The following is a 24,201-nucleotide window of genomic DNA, read 5'->3' as shown; positions in this document are numbered from 1 at the left end:
GCTACATGTTCAACAGTGTAATAGATTCTGTCTCCCACTCTGCTACATGTTCAACAGTGTAATAGATTCTGTCTCCCACTCTGCTACATGTTCAACAGTGTAATAGATTCTGTGTCCCACTCTGATACATGTTCAACAGTGTAATAGATTCTGTCTCCCACTCTGCTACATGTTCAACAGTGTAATAGATTCTGTGTCCCACTCTGCTACACGTTCAACAGTGTAATATATTCTGTCTCCCACTCTGATACATGTTCAACAGTGTAATAGATTCTGTCTCCCACTCTGATACATGTTCAACAGTGTAATAGATTCTGTCTCCCACTCTGATACATGTTCAACAGTGTAATAGATTCTGTCTCCCACTCTGATACATGGTCAACAGTGTAATAGATTCTGTGTCCCACTCTGCTACATGTTCAACAGTGTAATAGATTCTGTGTCCCACTCTGCTACATGTTCAACAGTGTAATAGATTCTGTGTCCCACTCTGCTACATGGTCAACAGTGTAATAGATTCTGTGTCCCACTCTGCTACATGTTCAACAGTGTAATAGATTCTGTGTCCCACTCTGCTACATGTTCAACAGTGTAATAGATTCTGTGTCCCACTCTGCTACATGTTCAACAGTGTAATAGATTCTGTCTCCCACTCTGCTACATGTTCAACAGTGTAATAGATTCTGTGTCCCACTCTGCTACATGTTCAACAGTGTAATAGATTCTGTGTCCCACTCTGCTACATGGTCAACAGTGTAATAGATTCTGTGTCCCACTCTGCTACATGTTCAACAGTGTAATAGATTCTGTGTCCCACTCTGCTACATGTTCAACAGTGTAATAGATTCTGTGTCCCACTCTGCTACATGTTCAACAGTGTAATAGATTCTGTCTCCCACTCTGATACATGGTCAACAGTGTAATAGATTCTGTGTCCCACTCTGATACATGTTCAACAGTGTAATAGATTCTGTCTCCCACTCTGATACATGTTCAACAGTGTAATAGATTCTGTGTCCCACTCTGCTACACGTTCAACAGTGTAATATATTCTGTCTCCCACTCTGCTACACGTTCAACAGTGTAATAGATTCTGTGTCCCACTCTGCTACATGTTCAACAGTGTAATATATTCTGTGTCCCACTCTGCTACACGTTCAACAGTGTAATAGATTCTGTGTCCCACTCTGCTACATGTTCAACAGTGTAATATATTCTGTCTCCCACTCTGCTACACGTTCAACAGTGTAATAGATTCTGTCTCCCACTCTGATACACGTTCAACAGTGTAATAGATTCTGTCTCCCACTCTGCTACATGTTCAACAGTGTAATAGATTCTGTCTCCCACTCTGCTACATGTTCAACAGTGTAATAGATTCTGTCTCCCACTCTGCTACACGTTCAACAGTGTAATAGATTCTGTCTCCCACTCTGCTACACGTTCAACAGTGTAATAGATTCTGTCTCCCACTCTGCTACACGTTCAACAGTGTAATAGATTCTGTCTCCCACTCTGCTACATGTTCAACAGTGTAATAGATTCTGTCTCCCACTCTGCTACATGTTCAACAGTGTAATAGATTCTGTCTCCCACTCTGCTACACGTTCAACAGTGTAATAGATTCTGTCTCCCACTCTGCTACACGTTCAACAGTGTAATAGATTCTGTCTCCCACTCTGCTACATGTTCAACAGTGTAATAGATTCTGTCTCCCACTCTGCTACATGTTCAACAGTGTAATAGATTCTGTGTCCCACTCTGCTACATGTTCAACAGTGTAATAGATTCTGTGTCCCACTCTGCTACACGTTCAACAGTGTAATAGATTCTGTGTCCCACTCTGCTACACGTTCAACAGTGTAATAGATTCTGTGTCCCACTCTGCTACATGTTCAACAGTGTAATAGATTCTGTCTCCCACTCTGCTACACGTTCAACAGTGTAATAGATTCTGTCTCCCACTCTGCTACATGTTCAACAGTGTAATAGATTCTGTCTCCCACTCTGCTACATGTTCAACAGTGTAATAGATTCTGTCTCCCACTCTGCTACACGTTCAACAGTGTAATAGATTCTGTCTCCCACTCTGCTACACGTTCAACAGTGTAATAGATTCTGTCTCCCACTCTGCTACATGTTCAACAGTGTAATAGATTCTGTGTCCCACTCTGCTACATGTTCAACAGTGTAATAGATTCTGTCTCCCACTCTGCTACACGTTCAACAGTGTAATAGATTCTGTCTCCCACTCTGCTACATGTTCAACAGTGTAATAGATTCTGTCTCCCACTCTGCTACATGTTCAACAGTGTAATAGATTCTGTCTCCCACTCTGCTACATGTTCAACAGTGTAATAGATTCTGTCTCCCACTCTGCTACATGTTCAACAGTGTAATATATTCTGTCTCCCACTCTGCTACATGTTCAACAGTGTAATAGATTCTGTCTCCCACTCTGCTACATGTTCAACAGTGTAATAGATTCTGTCTCCCACTCTGCTACATGTTCAACAGTGTAATAGATTCTGTCTCCCACTCTGCTACATGTTCAACAGTGTAATAGATTCTGTCTCCCACTCTGCTACATGTTCAACAGTGTAATAGATTCTGTCTCCCACTCTGCTACATGTTCAACAGTGTAATAGATTCTGTCTCCCACTCTGCTACATGTTCAACAGTGTAATAGATTCTGTCTCCCACTCTGCTACATGTTCAACAGTGTAATAGATTCTGTCTCCCACTCTGCTACATGTTCAACAGTGTAATAGATTCTGTGTCCCACTCTGCTACATGTTCAACAGTGTAATAGATTCTGTGTCCCACTCTGCTACATGTTCAACAGTGTAATAGATTCTGTGTCCCACTCTGATACATGTTCAACAGTGTAATAGATTCTGTCTCCCACTCTGCTACATGTTCAACAGTGTAATAGATTCTGTGTCCCACTCTGCTACACGTTCAACAGTGTAATATATTCTGTCTCCCACTCTGCTACATGTTCAACAGTGTAATAGATTCTGTCTCCCACTCTGCTACATGTTCAACAGTGTAATAGATTCTGTGTCCCACTCTGCTACATGTTCAACAGTGTAATAGATTCTGTGTCCCACTCTGCTACATGGTCAACAGTGTAATAGATTCTGTGTCCCACTCTGCTACATGTTCAACAGTGTAATAGATTCTGTGTCCCACTCTGCTACATGTTCAACAGTGTAATAGATTCTGTGTCCCACTCTGCTACATGTTCAACAGTGTAATAGATTCTGTCTCCCACTCTGATACATGGTCAACAGTGTAATAGATTCTGTGTCCCACTCTGATACACGTTCAACAGTGTAATATATTCTGTCTCCCACTCTGCTACACGTTCAACAGTGTAATAGATTCTGTGTCCCACTCTGCTACATGTTCAACAGTGTAATATATTCTGTGTCCCACTCTGCTACACGTTCAACAGTGTAATAGATTCTGTGTCCCACTCTGCTACATGTTCAACAGTGTAATATATTCTGTCTCCCACTCTGCTACACGTTCAACAGTGTAATAGATTCTGTCTCCCACTCTGATACACGTTCAACAGTGTAATAGATTCTGTCTCCCACTCTGCTACATGTTCAACAGTGTAATAGATTCTGTCTCCCACTCTGCTACATGTTCAACAGTGTAATAGATTCTGTCTCCCACTCTGCTACATGTTCAACAGTGTAATATATTCTGTCTCCCACTCTGCTACACGTTCAACAGTGTAATAGATTCTGTCTCCCACTCTGATACACGTTCAACAGTGTAATAGATTCTGTCTCCCACTCTGCTACATGTTCAACAGTGTAATAGATTCTGTCTCCCACTCTGCTACACGTTCAACAGTGTAATAGATTCTGTCTCCCACTCTGCTACATGTTCAACAGTGTAATAGATTCTGTCTCCCACTCTGCTACACGTTCAACAGTGTAATAGATTCTGTCTCCCACTCTGCTACATGTTCAACAGTGTAATAGATTCTGTCTCCCACTCTGCTACATGTTCAACAGTGTAATAGATTCTGTCTCCCACTCTGCTACACGTTCAACAGTGTAATAGATTCTGTCTCCCACTCTGCTACATGTTCAACAGTGTAATAGATTCTGTCTCCCACTCTGCTACATGTTCAACAGTGTAATAGATTCTGTCTCCCACTCTGCTACATGTTCAACAGTGTAATAGATTCTGTGTCCCACTCTGCTACACGTTCAACAGTGTAATAGATTCTGTGTCCCACTCTGCTACACGTTCAACAGTGTAATAGATTCTGTGTCCCACTCTGCTACATGTTCAACAGTGTAATAGATTCTGTCTCCCACTCTGCTACACGTTCAACAGTGTAATAGATTCTGTGTCCCACTCTGCTACACGTTCAACAGTGTAATAGATTCTGTGTCCCACTCTGCTACACGTTCAACAGTGTAATAGATTCTGTGTCCCACTCTGCTACATGTTCAACAGTGTAATAGATTCTGTCTCCCACTCTGCTACACGTTCAACAGTGTAATAGATTCTGTCTCCCACTCTGCTACATGTTCAACAGTGTAATAGATTCTGTCTCCCACTCTGCTACATGTTCAACAGTGTAATAGATTCTGTCTCCCACTCTGCTACACGTTCAACAGTGTAATAGATTCTGTCTCCCACTCTGCTACACGTTCAACAGTGTAATAGATTCTGTCTCCCACTCTGCTACATGTTCAACAGTGTAATAGATTCTGTGTCCCACTCTGCTACATGTTCAACAGTGTAATAGATTCTGTCTCCCACTCTGCTACACGTTCAACAGTGTAATAGATTCTGTCTCCCACTCTGCTACACGTTCAACAGTGTAATAGATTCTGTCTCCCACTCTGCTACATGTTCAACAGTGTAATAGATTCTGTCTCCCACTCTGCTACATGTTCAACAGTGTAATAGATTCTGTCTCCCACTCTGCTACATGTTCAACAGTGTAATAGATTCTGTCTCCCACTCTGCTACATGTTCAACAGTGTAATAGATTCTGTCTCCCACTCTGCTACATGTTCAACAGTGTAATAGATTCTGTGTCCCACTCTGCTACATGTTCAACAGTGTAATAGATTCTGTGTCCCACTCTGATACATGTTCAACAGTGTAATAGATTCTGTCTCCCACTCTGCTACATGTTCAACAGTGTAATAGATTCTGTGTCCCACTCTGCTACACGTTCAACAGTGTAATATATTCTGTCTCCCACTCTGATACATGTTCAACAGTGTAATAGATTCTGTCTCCCACTCTGATACATGTTCAACAGTGTAATAGATTCTGTCTCCCACTCTGATACATGTTCAACAGTGTAATAGATTCTGTCTCCCACTCTGATACATGGTCAACAGTGTAATAGATTCTGTGTCCCACTCTGCTACATGTTCAACAGTGTAATAGATTCTGTGTCCCACTCTGCTACATGTTCAACAGTGTAATAGATTCTGTGTCCCACTCTGCTACATGGTCAACAGTGTAATAGATTCTGTGTCCCACTCTGCTACATGTTCAACAGTGTAATAGATTCTGTGTCCCACTCTGCTACATGTTCAACAGTGTAATAGATTCTGTGTCCCACTCTGCTACATGTTCAACAGTGTAATAGATTCTGTCTCCCACTCTGCTACATGTTCAACAGTGTAATAGATTCTGTGTCCCACTCTGCTACATGTTCAACAGTGTAATAGATTCTGTGTCCCACTCTGCTACATGGTCAACAGTGTAATAGATTCTGTGTCCCACTCTGCTACATGTTCAACAGTGTAATAGATTCTGTGTCCCACTCTGCTACATGTTCAACAGTGTAATAGATTCTGTGTCCCACTCTGCTACATGTTCAACAGTGTAATAGATTCTGTCTCCCACTCTGATACATGGTCAACAGTGTAATAGATTCTGTGTCCCACTCTGATACATGTTCAACAGTGTAATAGATTCTGTCTCCCACTCTGATACATGTTCAACAGTGTAATAGATTCTGTGTCCCACTCTGCTACACGTTCAACAGTGTAATATATTCTGTCTCCCACTCTGCTACACGTTCAACAGTGTAATAGATTCTGTGTCCCACTCTGCTACATGTTCAACAGTGTAATATATTCTGTGTCCCACTCTGCTACACGTTCAACAGTGTAATAGATTCTGTGTCCCACTCTGCTACATGTTCAACAGTGTAATATATTCTGTCTCCCACTCTGCTACACGTTCAACAGTGTAATAGATTCTGTCTCCCACTCTGATACACGTTCAACAGTGTAATAGATTCTGTCTCCCACTCTGCTACATGTTCAACAGTGTAATAGATTCTGTCTCCCACTCTGCTACATGTTCAACAGTGTAATAGATTCTGTCTCCCACTCTGCTACACGTTCAACAGTGTAATAGATTCTGTCTCCCACTCTGCTACATGTTCAACAGTGTAATAGATTCTGTCTCCCACTCTGCTACACGTTCAACAGTGTAATAGATTCTGTCTCCCACTCTGCTACATGTTCAACAGTGTAATAGATTCTGTCTCCCACTCTGCTACATGTTCAACAGTGTAATAGATTCTGTCTCCCACTCTGCTACACGTTCAACAGTGTAATAGATTCTGTCTCCCACTCTGCTACATGTTCAACAGTGTAATAGATTCTGTCTCCCACTCTGCTACATGTTCAACAGTGTAATAGATTCTGTCTCCCACTCTGCTACATGTTCAACAGTGTAATAGATTCTGTGTCCCACTCTGCTACATGTTCAACAGTGTAATAGATTCTGTCTCCCACTCTGCTACATGTTCAACAGTGTAATATATTCTGTCTCCCACTCTGCTACATGTTCAACAGTGTAATAGATTCTGTCTCCCACTCTGCTACATGTTCAACAGTGTAATAGATTCTGTCTCCCACTCTGCTACATGTTCAACAGTGTAATAGATTCTGTCTCCCACTCTGCTACATGTTCAACAGTGTAATAGATTCTGTCTCCCACTCTGCTACATGTTCAACAGTGTAATAGATTCTGTCTCCCACTCTGCTACATGTTCAACAGTGTAATAGATTCTGTCTCCCACTCTGCTACATGTTCAACAGTGTAATAGATTCTGTCTCCCACTCTGCTACATGTTCAACAGTGTAATAGATTCTGTCTCCCACTCTGCTACATGTTCAACAGTGTAATAGATTCTGTCTCCCACTCTGCTACATGTTCAACAGTGTAATAGATTCTGTGTCCCACTCTGCTACATGTTCAACAGTGTAATAGATTCTGTGTCCCACTCTGCTACATGTTCAACAGTGTAATAGATTCTGTGTCCCACTCTGATACATGTTCAACAGTGTAATAGATTCTGTCTCCCACTCTGCTACATGTTCAACAGTGTAATAGATTCTGTGTCCCACTCTGCTACACGTTCAACAGTGTAATATATTCTGTCTCCCACTCTGATACATGTTCAACAGTGTAATAGATTCTGTCTCCCACTCTGATACATGTTCAACAGTGTAATAGATTCTGTCTCCCACTCTGATACATGTTCAACAGTGTAATAGATTCTGTCTCCCACTCTGATACATGTTCAACAGTGTAATAGATTCTGTCTCCCACTCTGATACACGGTCAACAGTGTAATAGATTCTGTCTCCCACTCTGCTACACGGTCAACAGTGTAATAGATTCTGTCTCCCACTCTGCTACATGTTCAACAGTGTAATAGATTCTGTCTCCCACTCTGCTACATGTTCAACAGTGTAATAGATTCTGTCTCCCACTCTGCTACACGTTCAACAGTGTAATAGATTCTGTCTCCCACTCTGCTACACGTTCAACAGTGTAATAGATTCTGTCTCCCACTCTGCTACATGTTCAACAGTGTAATAGATTCTGTCTCCCACTCTGCTACATGTTCAACAGTGTAATAGATTCTGTCTCCCACTCTGCTACATGTTCAACAGTGTAATATATTCTGTCTCCCACTCTGCTACATGTTCAACAGTGTAATAGATTCTGTCTCCCACTCTGCTACATGTTCAACAGTGTAATAGATTCTGTCTCCCACTCTGCTACATGTTCAACAGTGTAATAGATTCTGTCTCCCACTCTGCTACATGTTCAACAGTGTAATAGATTCTGTCTCCCACTCTGCTACATGTTCAACAGTGTAATAGATTCTGTCTCCCACTCTGCTACATGTTCAACAGTGTAATAGATTCTGTCTCCCACTCTGCTACATGTTCAACAGTGTAATAGATTCTGTCTCCCACTCTGCTACATGTTCAACAGTGTAATAGATTCTGTCTCCCACTCTGCTACATGTTCAACAGTGTAATAGATTCTGTCTCCCACTCTGCTACATGTTCAACAGTGTAATAGATTCTGTGTCCCACTCTGATACATGTTCAACAGTGTAATAGATTCTGTCTCCCACTCTGCTACATGTTCAACAGTGTAATAGATTCTGTGTCCCACTCTGCTACACGTTCAACAGTGTAATAGATTCTGTCTCCCACTCTGATACATGTTCAACAGTGTAATAGATTCTGTCTCCCACTCTGATACATGTTCAACAGTGTAATAGATTCTGTCTCCCACTCTGATACATGTTCAACAGTGTAATAGATTCTGTCTCCCACTCTGATACATGGTCAACAGTGTAATAGATTCTGTGTCCCACTCTGCTACATGTTCAACAGTGTAATAGATTCTGTGTCCCACTCTGCTACATGTTCAACAGTGTAATAGATTCTGTGTCCCACTCTGCTACATGGTCAACAGTGTAATAGATTCTGTGTCCCACTCTGCTACATGTTCAACAGTGTAATAGATTCTGTGTCCCACTCTGCTACATGTTCAACAGTGTAATAGATTCTGTGTCCCACTCTGCTACATGTTCAACAGTGTAATAGATTCTGTCTCCCACTCTGCTACATGTTCAACAGTGTAATAGATTCTGTGTCCCACTCTGCTACATGTTCAACAGTGTAATAGATTCTGTGTCCCACTCTGCTACATGGTCAACAGTGTAATAGATTATGTGTCCCACTCTGCTACATGTTCAACAGTGTAATAGATTCTGTGTCCCACTCTGCTACATGTTCAACAGTGTAATAGATTCTGTGTCCCACTCTGCTACATGTTCAACAGTGTAATAGATTCTGTCTCCCACTCTGATACATGGTCAACAGTGTAATAGATTCTGTGTCCCACTCTGATACATGTTCAACAGTGTAATAGATTCTGTCTCCCACTCTGATACATGTTCAACAGTGTAATAGATTCTGTCTCCCACTCTGCTACATGTTCAACAGTGTAATAGATTCTGTGTCCCACTCTGCTACATGTTCAACAGTGTAATAGATTCTGTCTCCCACTCTGATACATGTTCAACAGTGTAATAGATTCTGTGTCCCACTCTGCTACATGTTCAACAGTGTAATAGATTCTGTCTCCCACTCTGCTACATGTTCAACAGTGTAATAGATTCTGTGTCCCACTCTGCTACATGTTCAACAGTGTAATAGATTCTGTCTCCCACTCTGCTACATGTTCAACAGTGTAATAGATTCTGTGTCCCACTCTGCTACATGTTCAACAGTGTAATAGATTCTGTCTCCCACTCTGATACATGTTCAACAGTGTAATAGATTCTGTGTCCCACTCTGCTACACGTTCAACAGTGTAATAGATTCTGTCTCCCACTCTGCTACATGTTCAACAGTGTAATAGATTCTAATAAACATGTGCAGCACAAATGTGTGGTACATTATATTAATGTCAGGGATCTGGCTCAGTAAGAGGTGTTTGTGAGAGATGTGCAAACACTCTTGTCCATGGTTGTTATGATAGCAGACGGTTACCTGATAGTGCTGGTTCTGAATCAGGTTGTCAGCATGACGCTCCTAGAACCACATGAAAAGCAGAAGAATCAAATGACTTTTGTTGTTATGCAGAATTTCTATCAACAGCACGGCTGTATCAGTATCACTATACAGGTCTCTCTGCTGCTGCATGTTACAGTTGTACTGGGAGAGTGACTTAAATACACAAGTTCTGAACAGTGATTAAAGACCTAAGGAATTTATATACATACAGAGCATTAGGAAAGTATTCAGATACCTTGACTTTTTCCACATTTTGTTACATTACAGCCTTATTCTAAAATGGATTAAATATTGTTTTCCCCCTCGTCAATCTACACACAATACCCCATAACGACGAAGAAAAAACAGGTTTTTAGACATTACTGCAAATGTATTACAAATAAAAAACAAATATCACATTTACATAAGTATACAGACCCTTTACTCAATACTTTGTTGAAGCACCTTTGACAGTGATTACAGCTTCGAGTCCTCTTTGGTATGACGCTACAAGCTTGGCACATCTGTATTTGGGGAGTTACTCCCATTCTTCTCTGCAGCTCCTCTCAAGCTCTGTCAGGTTGGATGGGGAGCGTCGCTGCACAGCTATTTTCAGGTCTCTCCAGAGATGTTCGATCGGGTTCAAGTCCGGGCTCTGGCAGGGCCACTCAAGGATATTCAGAGACTTGTCTCAAAGCCACTCCTGTGTTGTCTTGGCTGTGTGCTTAGGGTTGTTGTCCTGTTGAAAGGTGATCCTTCGCCCCAGTCTGAGGTCCTGACCACTCTGGAGCAGGTTTCTTCAAGGATCTCTCTTTACTTTGCTCCGTTCATCTTTCCCTCGATCCTGACTAGTCTCCCAGTCCCTTCCGCTGAAAAACATCCCCACAGCATGATGCGGCCACCACCATGCTTCACAGTAGGGATGGTGCCAGGTTTCCTCCAGACGTGACACCTGGCATTCAGGCCAAAGGGTTCAATCTTGGTTTCATCAGACCAGAGAATCTTGTTCCTCATGGTCTGAGAGTCTTTAGGTGCCTTTTGGCAAACTACAAGCGTGCTGTCATGTTGTCACGCCCTGATCTGTTTCACCTGTCCTTGTTATTGTTTCCACCCCCTCCAGGTGTCGCTTATTGTCCCCAGTGTATTTATCCCTGTGTTTCCTGTCTCTCTGTGCCAGTTCATCTTGTTTCGTTAGGCAAGTCAACCAGCGTGTTTTCCCATACTCCTTTTGCTATTCTCCTTTTTCTAGTCCTCCTGGTTTTGACCCTTGCCTGTTTCTGCATTCTGCCTGCCTTGACCACGAGCTTGTCTGCCACTTTGTACCTCCTGGACTCTGATCTGGTTTTGACCTTTTTGCCTGTCCATGACCATTCTCTTGCCTACCCCTTTGGATTATTAAACATTGTCAGACTCTAACCATCTGCCTCCTGTGTCTGCATCTGGGTCTCGCCTTGATACATGTGCCTTATACTAAGGAGTGGCTTCCATAAAGGCCTGATCGGTGGAGTGCTGCAGAGATGGTTGTCCTTCTGGAAGGTTCTTCCATCTCCACAGAGGAACTCTGGAGCTCTGTCAGAGTGACCATCGGGTTCTTCGTCACCTCCCTGACCAAGGCCCTTCTCCACCAATTGCTCAGTTTGGCCGGGTGGCCAAGTCTAGGAAGAGTCTTAGTGGTTCCAAACTTCTTCTATTTAAGAATGATGGAGGCCACTGTGTTCTTGGGGACCTTCAATGCTGCAGACATTTTTTGGTACCCTTCCCCAGATCTGTGCCTCGACACAATCCTGTCTCAAAGCTCTACGGACAATTCCTTTGACCTCATGGCGTGGCTTTTGCTCTGACATGCACTGTCAACAGTGGGTCCTTATATAGACAGGTGTGCCTTTCTAAATCATGTCCAATCAATTGAATTTACCACAGGTGAACTCCAATCAAGTTGTAGAAACATCTCAAGGATGATCAATGGAAACAGAACTAAACTAAACTAACAGAACTAAAACTAAAAACGAATTTCATCCATTTTAGAATAAGCATGTAACGTAACAAAATATGGAAAAAGTCAAGGGGTCTGAATACTTTCCAAATGCACAGTACATATACAGTGGGGAGAACAAGTATTTGATACACTGCCGATTTTGCAGGTTTTCCTACTTATAAAGCATGTAGAGGTCTGTAATTTTTATCATAGGTACACTTCAACTGTGAGAGACGGAATCTAAAACAAAAATTCAGAAAATCACATTGTATGATTTTTAAGTAATTAATTTGCATTTTATTGCATGACATAAGTATTTGATCACCTACCAACCAGTAAGAATTCCGGCTCTCACAGACCTGTTCGTTTTTCTTTAAGAAGCACTCCTGTTCTCCACTCATTACCTGTATTAACTGTACCTGTTTGAACTCGTTACCTGTATAAAAAGACACCTGTCCACACACTCAATCAAACAGACTCCAACCTCTCCACAATGGCCAAGACCAGAGAGCTGTGTAAGGACATCAGGGATAAAATTGTAGACCTGCACAAGGCTGGGATGGGCTACAGGACAATAGGCAATCAGCTTGGTGAGAAGGCAACAACTGTTGGCGCAATTATTAGAAAATGGAAGAAGTTCAAGATGACGGTCAATCACCCTCGGTCTGGGGCTCCATGCAAGATCTCACCTCGTGGGACATCAATGATCATGAGGAAGGTGAGGGATCAGCCCAGAACTACACGGCAGGACCTGGTCAATGACCTGAAGAGAGCTGGGACCACAGTCTCAAAGAAAACCATTAGTAACACACTACGCCGTCATGGATTAAAATCCTGCAGCGCACGCAATGTCCCCCTGATCAAGCCAGCGCATGTCCAGGCCCGTCTGAAGTTTGCCAATGACCATCTGGATGATCCAGAGGAGGAATGGGAGAAGGTCACGTGGTCTGATGAGACAAAAATAGAGCTTTTTGGTCTAAACTCCACTCGCCGTGTTTGGAGGAAGAAGAAGGATGAGTACAACCCCAAGAACACCATCCCAACCGTGAAGCATGGCGGTGGAAACATCATTCTTTGGGGATGCTTTTCTGCAAAGGGGACAGGACGACTGCACCGTATTGAGGGGAGGATGGATGGGGCCATGTATCGCGAGATCTTGGCCAACAACCTCCTTCCCTCAGTAAGAGCATTGAAGATGGGTCGTGGCTGGGTCTTCCAGCATGACAACGACCCGAAACACACAGCCAGGGCAACTAAGGAGTGGCTCCGTAAGAAGCATCTCAAGGTCCTGGAGTGGCCTAGCCAGTCTCCAGACCTGAACCCAATAGAAAATCTTTGGAGGGAGCTGAAAGTCCGTATTGCCCAGCGACAGCCCCGAAACCTGAAGGACCTGGAGAAAGTCTGTATGGAGGAGTGGGCCAAAATCCCTGCTGCAGTGTGTGCAAACCTGGTCAAGAACTACAGGAAACGTATGATCTCTGTAATTGCAAACAAAGGTTTCTGTACCAAATATTAAGTTCTGCTTTTCTGATGTATCAAATACTTATGTCATGCAATAAAATGCAAATTAATTACTTAAAAATCATACAATGTGATTTTCTGGATTTTTGTTTTAGATTCCGTCTCTCACAGTTGAAGTGTACCTATGGTAAAAATTACAGACCTCGACATGCTTTGTAAGTAGGAAAACCTGCAAAATCGGCAGTGTATCAAATACTTGTTCTCCCCACTGTATATGCATTGCCTTCATAATCAGCAGTAGGAAAGGTTTGCATTAACATGAAGTGGGCTCAAATTGCACAATTTATATATTTTAGAGCAATGAAAAAGACATGTCATGACATAATTAAATGACCACCACAGTTTTAAATGTATTTCATGGCTTATTCTAATCTGTCCAGTTAGATGCACCCATACACGGATCATTTCTGTCTTTTGTTCCGCTATATTTTCTCCTCTTCAACCACACTGCAGATCTAAAGGGTGCATATGCCTTATTATACAATCTTATATCCATATACATGTGTCTGTTGTGTTTGTTGAATGGTTGAAAGCAATGTGCCTGTGTTTTAGCAGGAGTGTGGAGTAGAGCAGTAGAACAGTAGAACAGGCGATTGCTGCTGGCAGAGGAGAGAAGTTCAGCTGAATGGGAAACGTCCAGGGAATTGGGAGCATGAGGCAGGGTTGCTTGGCAACATGTGTCTGCTCACTTCAGCTGGAAGCTGGACAACCAGGATATACAGCCCCTAGTCAGTAACATCCCAGCTGGGCCAAACACTGATAGCCCCAACACTGTTCTAAAGCTTTCCATGACATTTACAGGCAAGGATCCTGTTTGGTTATTTTATGGAAATAGAAGAACAGGACAATGACGTGTACTAAACCAATCACATGAAAGAGAGTGAACATGAACATCCTTCTCTGATATGACACAGCAAAAGGAAACTGCCTGGTGAAATGTAGTGAACGTGTGTACACTGTATACTATGTTGACTGTACAGGTTTGTAAATGTTTTACCGTGAACTCCTTTAAGTTCTCGTGTTTCCTCGGGTCGTCAGGGCTGGGCTGGTCCCGTCCACACAGGCGGTTGTACGTCCACACACACAGGTACCACACTGACTTGGGGCTGGGGACAATGTTGAAGGGCGGCGGGAGAGTTCCTCCCTCGTCAAAATAACTCATCCACAGCTTGGTGCGGGCAAACTTCCATTCAATGTCCGCATGGTCCTGTGCAAGGGCATTTAGATATTAACCTCTCTAGGGTATGTGGGACGCTAACGTCCCACTTGGCCAAAAGCCAGTAAAAATGCAGCGAGCCAAATTCAAATATATTACTATAAAAATCAATCTTTCATGAAATCACACATGAAAGACACCAAATTAAAGCTACACATGTTGTGAATCCAGCCAACATGTCTGATTTCAAAAAGGATTTACGGCGAAAGCACACCAAACGATTATGTTAGGTCAGTACATAGCCACAGAAAAACACAGCCATTTTCCCAGCCAAAGATAGGAGTCACAAAAAGCAGAAATAGAGATAAAATGAATCACTAACCTTTGATGATCTTCATCAGATGACACTCATAGGACATCATGTTACACAATACATGTATGTTTTGTTCGATAATGTGCATATTTATATCCACAAATCTCAGTTTACATTGGCGCCATGTTCAGAAATGCCTCCAAAATATCCAGAGAAATTGCAGCGAGCCACATCAAATAACAGAAATACTCATCAAAACTTTGATGAAAGATACATGTTTTACATAGAATTAAAGAAACACTTGTTCGTAATGCAACCGCTGTGTCAGATTTCAAAAAAACTTTACGGAAAAAGCAAACCATGCAATAATCTGACACGGCGCTCAAATATAAACAACATTTCTCCGCCATGTTGGAGTCAACAGAAATACAAAATTACATCATAAATATTCCCTTACCTTTGATGATCTTCATCAGAATGCACTCCCAGGAATCCTACTTCCACAATAAATTGTTGTATTGTTCGATAATGTCCATTAATTATGTCCATTAAGTAGCTACTTTTGCTAGCACGTTTAGTACACATGTCCAAACGCTCGCGCAGGTCCCGCATAACGTCGGACAAAAACTTAAAAAAGTTATATTACAGGTCGAATAAACTTGTCAAACTAAGTAGAGAATCAATCTTCAGGATGTTGTTATCATAAATATTCAATAACTTTCCAACCGGAGAATTCCTTTGTGTCTACAGAAGTAATGGAACGCAAGGCGATATCATGTGGAATGCGCCTGACCAGGAACTGGCTCTCTGCCAGACCACTGACTGAAACACCTCCCATCCAGCCCCACATCACAGTAGAGGCTTCATTCAACGTTCTACAGACTGTTGACATCTAGTGGAAGGCGTAGGAAGTGCAAACAGATCCATATCTTACTGGGATTTGAATAGGCGATGAGTTGAAAATCGACCAGCCTCAGAATTCTCACTTCCTGTTTGGATTTTTCCTCAGGTTTTTGCCTGCCATATGAGTTATGTTATACTCACAGACATAATTCAAACAGTTTTAGAAACTTCAGAGTGTTTTATATCCAATAGTAATAATAATATGCATATAGTAGCATCTGGGACAGAGTAGGAGGCAGTTCACTCTGGGCACGCTATTCATCCAAAGTGAAAATGCTGCCCCCTATCCTAGAGAAGTTAAAGGAGGTTGAGTATTCACTAGCAGAATTGAAACTCTTAAATCCTATTCAGTCACCATTATTATCATTGAGAGTGATGACAACCCACTTAATAGCAGGGCAAAAATACTTGTTTCCTCATCCTGTAGTTACATCCTGTCTCCCCTTCCATAGATGTGCCTCAGGCAATGAGCTGTTGTCTGAGTGGAGGGGTGAGGGTTTGGTTGGTTGATCAAAGGACCTGTGTGTGTGTGTGTTGTGTACTTAGGTTTTTTCCCACAGCTCCCAGGGAGAGTGATACATGGGCGGAAGGCCTCTATCCTCGTCTTACATAAAGCTCTGGCAGAAAGGTTACACGGAGGAAAATAAAGGACAATAATATGTCTCTGTGTGATGCAGCACCAGAAAAATACAGACTCTCTGAGGTAAAAACTATCACCTTCAATAAAACCTTCATGATCTACAATATATTTTATGACAATTACTCATCCGGTTCTTATTCCTGCAGAGAGTGAGAGACGCCTTGCATAACTTCTGGAGATCAACTGCAAGACACGCATGCTCAGCATGCAGCAGAAGCAGTGATCATTATTCGGTTTTACCCATACGCACCAGCAAGAACTCCACAAAAAAAGATGGCCATCCCACTGGGCGTCAATTCAATGTCTATTCCACGTTGGTTCAACGTAATTGAATTGAAATGACGTGGAAACAACGCTGATTCAACCAGTGTGTAACCAGTGGGATGTGAGTTCCCGTCATACAGGAGCTAGCAGACAGCTGTGTGTGTGTGTGTGTGTGTGTGTGTGTCTGACTCACAGCGATGAGCTGATAGGAGTTATTCATCATGGCGATGAGCATGTTGAGCAGCACCACCAGGGAGATAACGTTGTAGGTACCGAACATGGTGGCTCCCACAAACTCTGTGAACTCATGGCGTGCCTTCACGTTGGTCACGTACAGGTTGAGCAGGCCGAATATCGACCAGAACAGGGACTGCAGCGTCTCAAACAGCCTGGGAAAGAACACGATACAGAGACAGAGGGAGACTTTCTTTGAGTTTTGTGTTTTTCTACAAAACCCTTTATTTGGACTTTGATGAGCCAGAAACGATTACCATAGTCCTGTAAGCTGCAAATGCAGGGTTGCCAACAAAGAGCAAGGATTAGAAATCCAGACAGCAGAAGCCTTTGAATCCTAAACTGATATTTTGCATTACAGTAACTCAATGAACCACTAAAACCTCCAAAAACAGATGGAGGCGAGAGATACAAACTGCTCATTCTCCAGAATGACTCAGGGGCTGGAGGAAGCAAATGAGATTTAGTGCACTGCAATATATTTTATTCATTACGGGAGAGGGAGAGGATTATGTGTATACTGTAAGTTTCTCTGTGAAACATCGGGACAAATGAAAAGGGCTTTTCTATTGTAATAGGTATTGGAGTATAAGACCTTGTTTTGTACCTGCCACCCTCTTCCTGCTCCTCTTCCCAAACAGTTCTGTCTATTTACATCTCTTCATATTCTCCTCCTCTCTCAATTTATTTCAAGCTCCTTCCTCTACCCTCCTCCCTCTACCCTCCTTCCTCTACCCTCCTCCCTCTACCCTCCTCCCTCTACCCTCCTTCCTCTACCCTCCTCCCTCTACCCTCCTCCCTCTACCCTCCTTCCTCTACCCTCCTCCCTCTACCCTTCTTCCTCTACCCTCCTTCCTCTACCCTCCTCCCTCTACCCTCCTCCCTCTACCCTCCTTCAGCTACCCTCCTCCCTCTACCCTCCTTCCTCTACCCTCCTCCCTCTACCCTCCTCCCTCTACCCTCTTCCCTCTACCCTCCTCCCTCTACCCTCCTCCCTCTACCCTCCTTCCTCTACCCTCCTCCCTCTACCCTCCTCCCTCTGCCCTCCTTCCTCTACCCTCCTCCCTCTACCCTCCTCCCTCTACCCTCCTCCCTCTACCCTCCTTCCTTTACCCTCCTCCCTCTACCCTCCTTCCTCTACCCTCTTCCCTCTACCCTCCTCCCTCTACCCTCCTCCCTCTACCCTCTTCCCTCTACCCTCTACCCTCCTTCAGCTACCCTCCTCCCTCTACCCTCCTTCCTCTACCCTCCTCCCTCTATCCTCCCTCTTCCCTCTTCCCTCTACCCTCCTCCCGTCTACCCTCCTTCCTCCTCCCGTATACCCTCCTCCGCTCTACAGTCTACACTCCATTCTTCTACCGCTCCTCCGTCTACACTACTCCCTCTACCCTCCCCAGCTACCCTCCTCCCTCTACCCTCCTCCCTCTACCCTCCCACCTATACCCTCCTCCCTCTACCCTCCTCCCGTCTACCCTCCTCCCTCTACCCTCTTCAGCTCTACCCTCCTCCCTATACCCTCCTCCCTATACCCTCCTCCGTCTACAGTACTCCCTCTACCCTCATACCCTACTACCCTCTACCGTCTTCCCTATTCCAGCTCTATCCTCTTCCCTCTACCCTCTTCCCTCTACCCTACCTCCCTCTACCGTCATACGTCTACCCTCCATTCCTCTACCCTCCTACCTATACCCTCCATCCCTATACACTCATTCCGTCTACACTACTCCGTCTACCGCTCATTCCTTTACCGCTCCTCCGTATACACTCATTCCTCTACCCTATTCCCTCTACCCTCATCCCTCTACCCTCCTCCCTCTACAGTCTTCACTCTACCCTATACCCTCCTTCAGCTACCCATCATCCCTATACACTCACTTCATCTACCATCCTCCAGTATATCATCCCTCTACCATCCTCCCTCTACACTCCTTCCTCCATCCATCTACCCATCATCCATCCATACATACTCCCTCTACCGCTCATCCCTCTACCCTCTACCCTCCTTCCTCTACCCTCCTCCCTCTACCCTCCTCCCTCTACCCTCCTTCAGCTACCCTCCTCCCTCTACCCTCCTCCCTCTACCCTCCCCCCTATACCCTCCTCCCTCTACCATCATCCATATACATTCCATCTACCCTCTTCCATCTACCCTCCTCCCTCTACCCTCCTCCCTCTTCCCTCTACCCTCCTCCCTCTACCTTCTTCCCTCTTCCCTCTATCCTCTTCCCTCTACCCTCTTCCCTCTACCCTCCTCCCTCTACCCTCCTCCCTCTACCCTCCTTCCTCTACCCTCCTCCCTCTACCCTCCTCCCTCTACCCTCCTTCCTCTACCCTCCTCCCTCTACCCTCCTTCCTTTACCCTCCTCCCTCTACCCTCTACCCTCCTTCCTCTACCCTCTTCCCTCTACCCTCCTCCCTCTACCCTCCTCCCTCTACCCTCTTCCCTCTACCCTCTACCCTCCTTCAGCTACCCTCCTCCCTCTACCCTCCTTCCTCTACCCTCCTCCCTCTATCCTCCCTCTACCCTCCTCCCTCTACCCTCCTTCCTCCTCCCTCTACCCTCCTCCCTCCTCCCTCCTCCCTCTACCCTCCTCCCTCTACCCTCTACCCTCCTTCCTCTACCCTCCTCCCTCTACCCTCCTCCCTCTACCCTCCTTCAGCTACCCTCCTCCCTCTACCCTCCTCCCTCTACCCTCCCCCCTATACCCTCCTCCCTCTACCCTCCTCCCTCTACCCTCTTCCCTCTACCCTCCTCCCTCTACCCTCCTCCCTCTTCCCTCTACCCTCCTCCCTCTACCTTCTTCCCTCTTCCCTCTATCCTCTTCCCTCTACCCTCCTCCCTCTACCCTCCTCCCTCTACCCTCCTCCCTCTACCCTCTTCCCTCTACCCTCCTCCCTCTACCTTCCTCCCTCTACCCTCTTCCCTCTACCCTCCTCCCTCTACCCTCTTCCCTCTACCCTCCTCCCTCTACACTCCTCCCTCTACCCTCTTCCCTCTACCCTCTTCCCTCTACCCTCCTCCCTCTACACTCCTACCCCTACCCTCCTCCCTCTACCCTCCTCCCTCTACCCTCCTTCTACTTCTCCACTCCCTTCCTTGTCTCAGAATGTACTGGTCCCGTCCATCTCTTTATACACCCTTCTTTCTGTTTATCCAAAGCCCTCCTTTGTCACTACACAGTATTTGTCTTTCTCCGTTCTCATATCCCCAGGACAAAGGGTCTCAGATGACTCACGTAGAGAAGGCGTTGTTCTGCTTCTCACAGCGGATGCCCTTGCAGTTGTTGGGCTCGTCCGAAGCCTTGGTCTCGTAGTAGAAGTACAGCTGGTTGAGCCCGTTGGCGAAGGCCAGCAGCACCAGGCAGTAGATGAAGAGGAACTTGAGGATGTCCAGCAGCATGCGTCCCAGGGAGATCTGCAGAGGCCCCAGGTGGGAGTTGGCTGTGAACAGGGAGATGAGGCGCAGGGAGCTGAAGATGTTGGCGATAGCAAACAGGGCCTCGGCTATCAGCGTTGGGTGCCACATCTCCCATTCCTCCCTCGGCCGAGAGCTGTTGTACTGTTGTGGAGACGAGAGAGAGAGAGAGAGCTGTTGTACTGTTATGGAGACAAGAGAGAGAGAGAGAGCTGTTGTACTGTTATGGAGACAAGAGAGAGAGAGAGAGAGAGAGAGCTGCTGTACTGTTGTGGAGACGAGAGAAAGAGCTGTTGTACTCTTGTGGAGACGAGAGAAAGAGCTGTTGTACTGTTGTAGAGACAAGAGAGAGAAAGAGCTGTTGTACTGTTGTAGAGACAAGAGAGAGAGAGAGCTGTTGTACTGTTGTAGAGACAAGAGAGAGAGAGAGCTGTTGTACTGTTGTAGAGACAAGAGAGAGAGAGAGATGTTGTACTGTTGTAGAGACAAGAGAGAGAGAGAGCTGTTGTACTGTTGTAGAGACAAGAGAGAGAGAGCTGCTGTACTGTTGTAGAGACAAGAGAGAGAGAGCTGCTGTACTGTTGTGGAGACAAGAGAGAGAGAGAGCTGTTGTATTGTTGTGGAGACAAGAGAGAGAGAGAGAGAGAGAGAGAGAGAGAGAGAGAGAGAGAGAGAGAGAGAGAGAGAGAGAGAGAGAGAGAGAGAGAGAGAGAGAGAGAGAGAGAGAGAGAGAGAGAGAGCGCTGTTATGGAGACGAGAGAGAGAGAGAGCGCTGTATTGGAGACGAGAGAGAGAGCGCTGTTATGGAGACGAGAGAGAGAGAGCTGCTGTACTGTTGTGGAGACAAGAGAGAGAGAGCTGCTGTACTGTTGTGGAGACGAGAGAGAGAGAGAGAGAGAGAGAGAGAGAGAGAGAGAGAGAGAGAGAGAGAGAGAGAGAGAGAGAGAGAGAGAGAGAGAGAGAGAGAGAGAGAGAGAGAGAGAGAGAGAGAGAGAGCGCTGTTATGGAGACGAGAGAGAGAGAGAGCGCTGTATTGGAAACGAGAGAGAGAGAGAGCGCTGTATTGGAAACGAGAGAGAGAGCGCTGTTATGGAGACGAGAGAGAGAGAGAGCTGTTGTACTGTTGTGGAGACGAGAGAGAGAGAGAGAGCTGTTATGGAGATGAGAGAGAGAGAGAGAGAGCTGTTTTACTGTTGTGGAGACAAGAGAGAGGCAGAGAGAGTACTGTTAGCTACATGTCAGAAGGCCACGGTTATGTTGGAATGTGTATGTTGGCAAGAATAAATAGACAGGAATTTCTTAACCCTCACAATAGCATCAACTCATCTTGAAAAAATACACGTACCTTGAAGTAAGCAACTAGTTTCAGTGAGATAGTGGCCAAGTAGAGAGAGTTCATGGCAAAGTCCATCAGGTTCCACCAGTCATGGACGTACTCAGTGAAACCGCCATCCCACATCTCCTTTATCTCAGCCCAGATAAAGCCTTAAGGGCAGACAGGTGTCAGTCAGTAAGGCATGTGACATTGCACACTGCAATTAATGGCACCTGTCACAATAGTTTTACAGTGTAAACGTTTAACTAGTCCAAATCAGAAACAGATTAACTGCAGCAAAATTCAGCATTGCATTTCTCAATATCCACCCAATTACACGTTAGAACCTGTTAGAGTGGTTTCTAACGATAAAGTTAGCTCTCCCCAGTCATCTTTTCGCCCCCCACCCCATCCCTCTGCTCACCCAGCACCCAGGGAAGGATCATCCACTCCACCACGGTGGGCGGTGGGCCCTGGACGTGCAGGTCTGTTCTCACGATGCGCTGGGAGGCCAGGAGGAGGAGGAAAAGGAAAGTCAGGTAGGAGGCTGTGTGGCAGATGAACTTGATGAAGGGCTTCTTGATGAAGAGGCCCAGGGCACTCCTGGGGGCCAGCAGGTAGACCAGGGAGAAGATGGGGAAGAGCAGGCCGATGGTGAAGCAGGTGACCAGCTTGACCGCCCAGTGGCGTCTGCGCCACCCCGGGAAACCGTCATACCACAGGGTGGCCAGGAGCTGCTGGCAGTTTGGCTGGGACACAAACTGGAGAGGAAGACAGTGACAGATACAGGAAGAAGATCCATAAGGGAAATCAAAACAATAGTATCAGACTGGGCCAGTGTTGTACAGAGTGTTGTACGTCCAACCACCAAGAAATTCCAAAAATCGAATACAATAGAAGCATACCGGGGTGGATATCGTACATATCTTTAATATGCTTCTGCCACGTAGTGCTTCAGATATAAAGGCAATGTGTACTACGTAAAGTCCCAGGCTCTCGCCAACTTTCCTGCAGTAAAACTAACTTCCCTGTGTTAGTACCTGGAGCTAACCTCCCACATATGACCTCTGACCTTGACACAGCACAGGAAAAAAAAGGGGGCGGAGGTCGGGCTGCCTTCTGAGAATTCATTGGCGAGTGAGTAAACTTCCACTGCCATCCGTTCTATTGGCCAACGTGCAATCAATGGAAAATAAATGGATAACCTACAATCAAGATTATACTATCAACGGGACATTAAAAACTGCAATATCTTATGTTTCACAGAGCTGTGGCTGAACGACGACACAGATAATATAGAGCTGGAGGGATTTTCCATGTACCGGCAGGACAGAGAAGCTACATCTGGTAAGACGAGGGGCGGGGGAGTGTGTCTATTTGTCACTAACAGCTGGTGCACGATGTCTAATATTAAAGATGTCTCTAGGTATTGCTCGTCTGACGTAGAGTACCTTATGATAAGCTGTAGACCACACTATCTAAGAAGAGACTTCTCATCTATATTATTCGTAGCCGTCTATTTACCACCACAAACCGATGCTGGCACTAAGACGCACTCAACCAGGTGTATAAGGCCATAAGCAAACAAGAAAATGCTCATCCAGAAGCGGCGCTCCTAGTGGCCGGAGACTTTAATGCAGGCAAACTTAAATCAGTTTTACCTAATTTCTACCAGCATGTCACATGTGCAACCAGAGGAAAAAAACTCTAGACCAGCTTCACTCCACACACAGAGATGCATACAAAGCTCTCCCCCGACCTCAATTTGGCGAATCTGACCATAATTCAAGCTTCCTGATTCTTGCTTACAAGCAAAAACTAAAGCAGGAAGTACCAGTGACTCGCTCAATACGGAAGTGGTCAGATGACGCGGATGCTACGCTACAGGACTGTTTTGCTAGCACAGACTGGAATATGTTCCGGGATTCATCAAATGGCATTGAGGAGAATACCACCTCAGTCATCGGCTTCATCAATAAGTGCATCGGCGACGTCTACCCCACAGTAACCGTACGTACATATCCCAACCAGAAGCCATGGATTACAGGCAACATCCGCATCAAGCTAAAGGCTAGAGCTGCCACTTTCAAGGAGCGGGACACTAATCCGGACGCTTATAAGAAATCCCTCTATGCCCTCAGACGAACCATCAAACAAGCAAAGCGTCAATACAGGATTAAGATTGAATCCTACTACACTGGCTTTGATGCTCGTTGGATGTGGCAGGGCTTGAAAACTATTATGGACTACAAAGGCAAACCCAGCTGCGAGTTGCCCAGTGATGCGAGCCTACCAGCGAGCGAAATGCTTTTTACGCTCGCTTCGAGCCAAGCAACACTGAAGCATGCATGAGAGCACCAGCTGTTTTGGAAGACTGTGTGATAACGCTCTAGGTAGCCGATGAGAGCAAGACCTTTAAACAGGTCAACATTCACAAAGCCACGGGGCCAGACGGATTACCAGGACCTGTACTCAAAGCATGCGCGATCAACTGTCAAGTGTCTTCAGTGACATTTTCAACCTCTCCCTAACCGAGTCTGTAATACCTACATGTTTCAAGCAGACCAGCATAGTCCCTGTGCCCAAGGAA

General features: G+C 45.0%; 1 protein-coding gene across 2 annotated transcripts in view; it reads right to left on the bottom strand.

Annotated features, from left to right (window-relative positions):
- The window catches only part of LOC139552701 (short transient receptor potential channel 5-like), a 98,096-nt gene that overhangs the window by 24,988 nt on the left and 48,907 nt on the right, over positions 1-24,201 (bottom strand). For both annotated transcript variants that reach the window (XM_071364693.1, XM_071364694.1), the window contains 6 exons: positions 22,036-22,372; positions 21,642-21,781; positions 20,118-20,440; positions 16,841-17,036; positions 14,369-14,578; positions 9,873-9,914 (listed from right to left, as the gene is read on the bottom strand). In XM_071364693.1, coding sequence (XP_071220794.1) covers positions 9,873-9,914; positions 14,369-14,578; positions 16,841-17,036; positions 20,118-20,440; positions 21,642-21,781; positions 22,036-22,372 — 1,248 coding nt within the window. The remainder of the gene's footprint in view (positions 1-9,872; positions 9,915-14,368; positions 14,579-16,840; positions 17,037-20,117; positions 20,441-21,641; positions 21,782-22,035; positions 22,373-24,201) is intronic.

The sequence above is a fragment of the Salvelinus alpinus genome, chromosome 24, assembly GCF_045679555.1.
Source record: "Salvelinus alpinus chromosome 24, SLU_Salpinus.1, whole genome shotgun sequence".
Classification (NCBI taxonomy): Eukaryota; Metazoa; Chordata; class Actinopteri; order Salmoniformes; family Salmonidae; genus Salvelinus; species Salvelinus alpinus.
Note: the sequence above shows the minus strand (reverse complement) of the source record. Positions and strands in the feature narration are given on the sequence as shown.